General features: G+C 43.7%; 2 protein-coding genes across 2 annotated transcripts in view; both read left to right on the forward strand.

Annotated features, from left to right (window-relative positions):
• Positions 1-884, forward strand: part of LOC119277899 — a 7,333-nt gene extending 6,449 nt beyond the window's left edge. The window contains exon 7 of the mRNA XM_037559249.1: positions 488-884. Coding sequence (XP_037415146.1) covers positions 488-884 — 397 coding nt within the window. The remainder of the gene's footprint in view (positions 1-487) is intronic.
• A 3,711-nt stretch (positions 885-4,595) lies between these two features.
• Positions 4,596-6,322, forward strand: LOC119281854 (gibberellin 20 oxidase 3-like). Its single transcript, XM_037562269.1, has 2 exons — positions 4,596-5,169; positions 5,547-6,322. Exons 1-2 carry the CDS (start codon positions 4,679-4,681, stop codon positions 6,136-6,138), a joined length of 1,083 nt encoding a protein of 360 aa, XP_037418166.1. The 5' UTR covers positions 4,596-4,678; the 3' UTR covers positions 6,139-6,322.
• The last annotated feature ends 1,881 nt before the right edge of the window (positions 6,323-8,203 follow it).

Here is an 8,203-nt window from a genome sequence, read left to right on the forward strand (position 1 = left end):
AGTGATGGAACTTTAGTTCCTTATCCTTTTTCGTTACACCATTGTTCATGGTGGTATCATTTTCGTATTTGTATCATTCCTTAATGGGTAATACATATGCTTTTGCAGACATTCAAAATAGATTTCTAATTGACTTTGGGCTCAAACCTATTTCGGATAGAACTTGTTTGGCAACCATGTATCTGAATTTGTGGCAAGAAAAGGAAGAAAAGGGTCGTAGATAACAACTTCTTTGTTATGTCCATGATTCTTGGTACTTTGTTTTGGCTTGCTTGACTTTTTTTTATTTTGAAGTTTGAATCGACAACCCTTAGAAAATTACAACTATTTGATAACCGCAAAGCAACGATAGTCACAAGAAACTTGGGTAATTCGCCCACGACCTCATTGCGAATACTAATGGGGAAGTTGTAAAGGGGAAGTGTGTTCACGTGTTCCCATGTCGTGCATACTACATCTTGGGTCATAGTTTCTCGTGTGGTGGGAGGAGGTCGGCCAAATCCCTTCGACGTGTTGCCTGTGGTTTCCTTAAAGGGAACTATATGCCTACCAAAATAAAAGTAGTTCAACGTTTTCACGCCAAAAAGTTCAAGACGAAGGATAGATGTCACCAACCAAGACCCCTATACATGGTAGTAGTTGTGAAGCTGAAGACATCACACCACTGTGAGGGCATGAGTCCGCCACGACATAGCCATCTTGCCATTGAAGCCGCTCTTATGCACATCATTGACAACCAAAAACCTAGTCTGGGGATTAGCAAAACCAGAAAGCTCACTAGCCCCTCAACGCTGCTCAGATCAATGTCAAGATGTGGTTGGAGCCATAACAAAAACATTGGTCCTAGCACAACCACTGTCACCATCACTGAAGTGGCACCATAACAGACACAAAACATAGACATTCGATCTAGACCAAATAAACCTAGACGATAGAATTCACTGTGCTCCCCCACCTTCTTCCATCATGGTAGAGGAGGGCAGGGGAATCGACGACTCAACAACAAAAAGGTCAGTAGAGGAGGGAGGGGGGCTCGGTCCTGACATCTGAGGGGTCTCGATGCAAGATACAATTATATGCCTTTGTTTTGCACATGACATATAATCATACACGCAGTTAGTTTGGCCCTAGGTAAACAAGGCTTTTTGTGTTTTAATGGGAAATTAATACTCCATGGATGAACTAAAGGACTACATAAAAGGGGATTTGTCCTAACTATTGCAAATTAAAGAGGGATTTGCTGGCAATCAACAATTCAAGCTCTTGCTCACAATAATCTGCGTTGAATGGCAGGAAATCGCATTGAGTTGCACATGCCATCGTCGACGAGTAGTGTTTGTTGTTGTTGTTGTTGTTGTTGTTGTGTTGCACAAAGGTGATCAGCAAAAGAGGAGACAAAGGGAGATGAAGCATGCAATCACAAATCGTTATAGGCTGCACCCCGCATGATAAATAAAAGGGACATCATATATGACGGATTTAAGAGTGTGACGCAAAGGGTTCCACGCGACTGGGCTAGCCCATTGGTCGAAGCAATTAGTGTTTTGTAGTGCGACATAAACATCCCTAAAAGAAGCAAAGGGTTCCACGCGACTGGGCTAGTCCATTGGCCGAAGCAATTAGTTTTCTGTAGTGCGACATAAACATCCCTAAAAAGAAGAGTTGCAAAGACTCAAACTCAAGACCTCGCACTATGGAATGAATGCTACTAGCCACTAGAACTAATGTCTATTTATGATTGACTAAAAGTGGGAAATATTAAAGAACACACTGCAACGTCGAGATTTGAAAGTTTTTCGAAATACTTCTTGAAAATTGTGATTTTTCTGAAGTACTGAATATTTGTTGAAAGCACAAATAATTCTGAAATTCCAAAACATTCTTTGAAAGATGTGAACATTTTTTTTTGTGATTTTGAGTTTTTTTTTAAATTTCTAACATATTTTGAAAACATGGACAATTTCTGAACAATGTGAAGAAACTTTGAAATCCTGAAAGATTTTGAAATTTCCCCAAAAATTTGGAAAACACAAACAATTTTTTGAAAAATGCAAACAGGTTTTGAAACTCCATACAAATTTGAAAGCATGAATATTTGACAAATTTGCGTTTATTTTTTTTTGTGAACTTCTTTTATGAAATCATGATTTTCTAAAAAGTGTGGACATTAAAAAAATATTAAAGTAAAATGAAAATAAGTAGAAAAAACGAAAATGTAAAACGGGAAAACAACTGTTAAAGAAAAAGCAGTCCGGGAACCTTCTAGATGGTTCCCTAGACTGGTTGAGAACGTGCACGTACGGTAAAATGGACCGGCCAACCCCAGAGCGCTCACCTCACCTCGCTCGTAGTGTGCGTCCGGTCGACACCCCGTGCCAGTGAGATATGTATCGCTTGTAGCACTCGCCTACATCACATGTGGAGAAGGCCCGCCCATTTAGTGGAGATTTTGTGAAACTTCTGGAACCTTCCGTCCAGATTTCGAAAGGTTCCAGAAGGCTTATTTTTCTTTTTTCTTCTTCGTTTATTTTTACTTTTTACTTTTTGTTTTTCATTTGCTATTTTTTAGTTTTAATATTTTTTATTTTTTATTTTTTATTCCTAATATTCGTAAAATTCAGAACATTCAATTTTCAAATAATATTCAGGATTAAAAAATCTTTAAATTTTCCAAATATGCACACATTTTCCAAATCAGTGAACATTATTTTAAATTCATGAGCATTTTTCAAATACATGCACATCTTTTCAAATTAATGAGAAAATGTGGACACTTCTAAAAATGTGAACAATTTTCAAATTCCAAAACATTGTTCTGAAATACACGAACAAATTTCAAATTCATGAGCTTTTACAAATACTCAAACATATTTCAAATTCAAGAATATATTTCAAATCCATGAACAGTTTTTATATTAGGGATCATTTTTTAATACATGATTTTTTTTTAAAAAATCAACATTTTAAAATTCATGAACTTTGTTCGAATACAGGAACATTTTTATAATGCGTAAATTTTTTATTTGACATTCCGAAATTGTGGGGATATATAGAAAAAAAAACAGGAAGTCCGTTCTTAAAGTAGCACATGTATGTTTTTTGTGAGGTAAACCACTTGCCTAGGGGGTAAAAAACTTTTGTTCAATTTAGGTAATGTTTCGAATACAAATAATATCGGGTGTGACAAGTAGCCAAACATAGCGGTCATGCTCTAAAGAATTTAGCAAAGCCTTTGTAAGATCTTGTGCTTCACTGTCTCCTTCTCATGCACTATGCATAGCCCGCCGAAATCCTCCTTGTTCACTCTTATGTATTCAATAGTCACCGAACTAGCACGTTTGTAATCCTCTATCAAAACACAATTAGTAATTGCCTGCACTTCTTGGAGGTATAAATTTGCTGGTATGTGCCATATGTTCTAGGGTTTCCAGCTCGATCAAGCTTTTCAGCACTATCGTGGATGCACCAAGGTAATTGCACTCCTCATCTTTGCAAACAGTAGCAAAAGCTCCCTTCTCCTGGTTCCTCGCGACACACGCATCAACATTAATTGTTGCAAACCCCCGAGGCGGTGAAATCCACCTTTTGGTTCTAGTACTTCTTGGCAATGACACACCATAGTTGCTTGGTATTTCATGCTTGCTTCTATGCGGAGCGACCGAGCGCTGCTTTCTGCGCCCTGGGTCTGGCCCATTTATCAGATCATGTGAGCGATCGCTGATTCTGGCCTAGCAAAGCGAAGCTATCAACACAAGTGATGGGAGCATGCTGCTCGCTTAAAGCGATAATCCGGAACGGGGTTGTACTAAATCAGTGTCACTTAATATAAAACGGAGGTTGTACATAGCGCCCCCCGACAATCAGTTGCGGCAGATAGGATTTAGCCAAGTAAAAATGCCTTGAGTAATCTGCACTTCACTGTCGAATGCTTGTTATTATGTGGGCTGAAAAGACATATATGTTTTTGTTGGGCCATAGGCTGAATATCTGGGTTGCGGCCCTGTGCAGTTGTTGCATTGGCTGTACATGCCTGGGGCCGGCCCACGGGGGTTTCATTGTTGGGGGAGGCGTCTAAGGTTTTCTATGCATCTTTCTACACATACTACAAAATGTAGTAGTTTTTTTAGTATAGCAACACGTTAATTTTGTGTAAAGAATACACATTATCTTTGCATGTCAAAAGAAAAATAGTCCCACTGTTCCTAAATGTAAGTCTTTTTAGAGATTCCACTACAAACTACATACAAATGTATATAGACATATTTTAGAGTGCAGATTTAGTCATTTTGCTCTGTATATAGTCCATAGTGGAATCTCTAAAAAGACTTAGTTTTAGAAACGGGGGAGTATTTGCTAGTATCTTTTTTTTTACACGTGCATATAGATTTCCATGGATATTGGATAGAGACGATATTAATTGCTCATTAGCCTTTCCCAAAAATGGCTAGCCCTCCTGGGACACGTGCGTGATCACGGCACTCGAGGCACCAAACGCCGATCACAGCATCTCGATTCTTCTTCACCGTCTCACATTCTCAGTATATATACACGCGAGGCATCCACCCGCAAAGCACCAACCAAGCCAAGCTCGCAACTCTCGTAGCGTGCAAAACCGCCGCCGCGCCAATCCACCTCGACCGCCGTCGATCGACCGGCCCACCAGATCCAGCGCGCGCAAATGGCCACTCTCGTGTTCGACGCGGCGGTCCTGAGCCGGAAGGACGACATCCCGCCGCAGTTCGTCTGGCCAGCCGACGAGGCCCCGTCCGTCGACGGCGTGGAGGAGATCGCCGTCCCCGTCGTCGACATCGCCGGGTTCCTGGCTGGCGACGGCAGCGCTGGCGCCGGCCCTGGCCTCCGTGACCTCGCCGCGGCGTGCGAGAAGCACGGGTTCTTCCAGGTCGTGAACCACGGCGTGGATCCAGCGCTGCTCGCCAAGGCGTACCAGTGCTGCGACGCCTTCTACGCGCTGCCGCTCGCCGAGAAGCAGCGCGCGCAGCGCCGCCTCGGCGAGAACCACGGGTACGCCGGCAGCTTCGTGGGGCGGTTCGGCAGCAAGCTCCCCTGGAAGGAGACCATGTCCTTCAACTGCTCCGCCGCGCCGGAGGGCGCCCGCAAGGTCGTCGACTACTTCGTCGGCGTGCTCGGCGAGGAGTACCGTGACATGGGGTACGTACCCACTTACATCACTCTCTTTCTAGCTAAATCCATGCGTAATTTGGTATACTACTAGCTGTAGCCGCTATTGCTTTCAAAATCAATCCATGCATATACGACGTTATCACTTTTTAGTGATATGTACAAGAGGACGATCGTCCCCTGATTTTTCATTAGAAAAGGCCAAACTTGTCTTACAAATACCCATAACGACAAGGAATCTTGAAGTAGAAGCAGTGTAGAGCCGCATCTGAGCTAGCAGAAGATGGCCCTAGAAAAAGTTCAGCAAAGGCCTACATTTTCTACGAACCATATTTGGCATGAAGTCAAACCATAGTGTGGAATGAGTGCACGCATATTTATGCTTGGATATGCATGCCTGCATGCAGAGAGGTGTGGCAGGAGTACTGCGACGAGATGACACGCCTGGCGCTGGACGTCACGGACGTCCTGGCGGCGTGCCTGGGCCTCCGCCACGGCGCGCTGCGCGGCTTCTTCGCCGGCGACGACTCCCTGATGCGGCTGAACCACTACCCGCCGTGCCAGCAGCCTCACCTGACGCTGGGCACGGGCCCGCACCACGACCCGACGTCGCTGACGCTGCTCCACCAGGACGACGTCGGCGGGCTGGAGGTGTTCACCGGCGGCGCGTGGCGCGCCGTGCGGCCCCGGAGCGACGCCTTCGTCGTCAACATCGGCGACACCTTCTCCGCGCTCACCAACGGGCGCCACATCAGCTGCCTCCACCGCGCCGTCGTCAACAGCAGCCTGGCCCGCAGGTCGCTCACCTTCTTCCTCAACCCGCAGCTGGACCGCCTTGTTGCGCCGCCGGCCGAGCTGCTCGCCGTCGACGGCCGCCCGCGCGTGTACCCGGACTTCACTTGGCGTGAATTCCTCGAGTTCACGCAGAAGCACTACCGCTCTGACTGGAGGACCCTGGATGCATTCGCCTCGTGGATCAATCAGGGCCGCAAAGGCTAGAAGGGAAACCAGACAGAAAAGGAATAAGGTGAAATCTAATATAGATAAAAAGGAGCAGAGACAATTTGGATGGATGTGGATTTTCATTGAATGTAATAAATTAAGAACCAGCCGGATGTCGTGTTTACTCCTATCTTCATGTTATATAATGATGAGACATCATTTGAATTTAGAGATTTTAATATCCGACCTTGGCACAATTCTTCCTTTTCTTTTCTGAAACCATACAAAAAAATGAATTGTATTCGTGATTCGACAAAATGATATTGTGTTTGTTATTTGCTTGAAATACTTGTTCCGCTTGCCCGGTTATTCCGCGCCTCTGGTACCATAACATTTAGAGCATGCAAATAGAGATATACTCTCTCCGTTACTAAATATAAGTCTTTCTAGAGATTCCAATACTAAAAAGTGACTTGATACATCCGTATTTAGACAAACCTAAGACAAGAACATCCGTATTTAGATAAATCTAAGACAAGAATTTTGGGACGGAGAGAGTAACAATTAAGGCCTTCTACTATTGTAGAACACAAAGTCTTGATATAAAGTTAATCCAATGGTCTAAATGCAGAGCTCAAGCGTGCATATGCCTAGACAACCCTCATCCTTCATTCACATTATGGGTTCTCGAGTTGCAAGATTCATATTGTTAGAAGAGATAGAGGGATTTGGCGGAATATGATGGATGTATTATTGAGCCTCGAGGGCGAGTATATATTGAGTACAAGACTTGAAGGGAAAGACACCTCCTAGAGATAAGATGGAAATAATTCTATCTAATCTCGGGCAATCTCTAGTACCAAATATATCTCTAACATCCTTCTGCAGTCGTAGCGGTAGCGTTGCGAACAACAGGAGTGTCGCGGACGGCCAGACTGGAGAGAATAGCAGCCAACGGGCTGACATCCCCCGCAGTCGTAGCGGGAGCGTCGCAGACGGTGTCGCGTCGCGAACGCGTTGACTGTAGGCTCTGATACCATATTGAATTTATACTCCAGCCAACTCATCCAAAAGTCCAAACTGATGGAGAGAGGCGGCCAATGTATTTCAACACCCCCCCCCCCCACGTCTGGGCTTATTTAGCTCTTAGACGTGGGATTTATGTAGACCGCATAATCTTTATTTTAATACTGCGTTGTCAGGGTCCTGAACTCAAGACCTCGTGATTTTGATACCATGTTAGAAGGGAGAGAGTGATTTGGTGGAATAGTTGTTGTATTATTTGAGCCTTGTATATAGGAGTACATGATCTACTTGGTATACAAGACAAGCCAGAATATTTCCTAGTATATCCTATGTTTCCAATCTAATCAATATACTCAGCACATATGAATGTCGTACAAATACGGTTGATGAATTAGATGAACCTACGACTACCGATTACATTAATACCGAGGCTTACGAAACCCTAGCTGATTGTTGGGCTTGGCATATCTCTTGGTTGGACTATTTTTCCTACTTTACACAGCAACTTCGAACCCTTGACATGTATCATCCAAGGTTTGTAATGATGACCCTAGTCACTTGTATTCCAACTATAGTGAACTATTGTATTGATAATGAATTAAGTTGTATTTGAGCATATTGTCCATGATCAAGTGAACATTATGATTGAATGCATGGACATCCCAATTTATGGAAGACGGGTTTACTCATAACGAATATCGGGAAGAGGTTAGGCGACACACAACAACATCTGCAAGGAGGTAATGCCTCAAAAGACAGCTAAGACGTCGATGATTATGATTTATAGCTGGCAAGAGTATGCCACACGGTGGCTACCAACATGAAATCCTACCAGTGAAAGCATGACAAACTGCAACTCATTTTTTATTTTTGAGGGAGACAAACTGCAACTTCTTATGACAGATAGAGATCTACAAAAGCATCAAACATCTCATGTTGCGGTCAAAGCACCAAAACAACACCTTCAAGAAAGATATAACACTCATACAATAATGCCTGCATCCCACGGCAAGAGCACATGTTGAAGGAGAGGGATATGAAACGGGAGAGGTGGCAGTTTGGTTCAGCTCGTCTCATCCTAAGGAGTGACATGCAC

Source organism: Triticum dicoccoides, chromosome 3B, assembly GCF_002162155.2.
Source record: "Triticum dicoccoides isolate Atlit2015 ecotype Zavitan chromosome 3B, WEW_v2.0, whole genome shotgun sequence".
NCBI lineage: Eukaryota > Viridiplantae > Streptophyta > Magnoliopsida > Poales > Poaceae > Triticum > Triticum dicoccoides.

What these genes read in the sequence shown, in the direction of transcription:
- LOC119281854 (XM_037562269.1), top strand. Translation starts at nt 4,679, where the DNA reads ATGGCCACTCTCGTGTTCGACGCGGCGGTCCTGAGCCGGAAGGACGAC. An exon ending in GAGGAGTACCGTGACATGGG is followed by an intron (nt 5,170 to 5,546) that starts GTACGTACCCAC and finishes GCCTGCATGCAG; the next exon opens with AGAGGTGTGGCAGGAGTACT.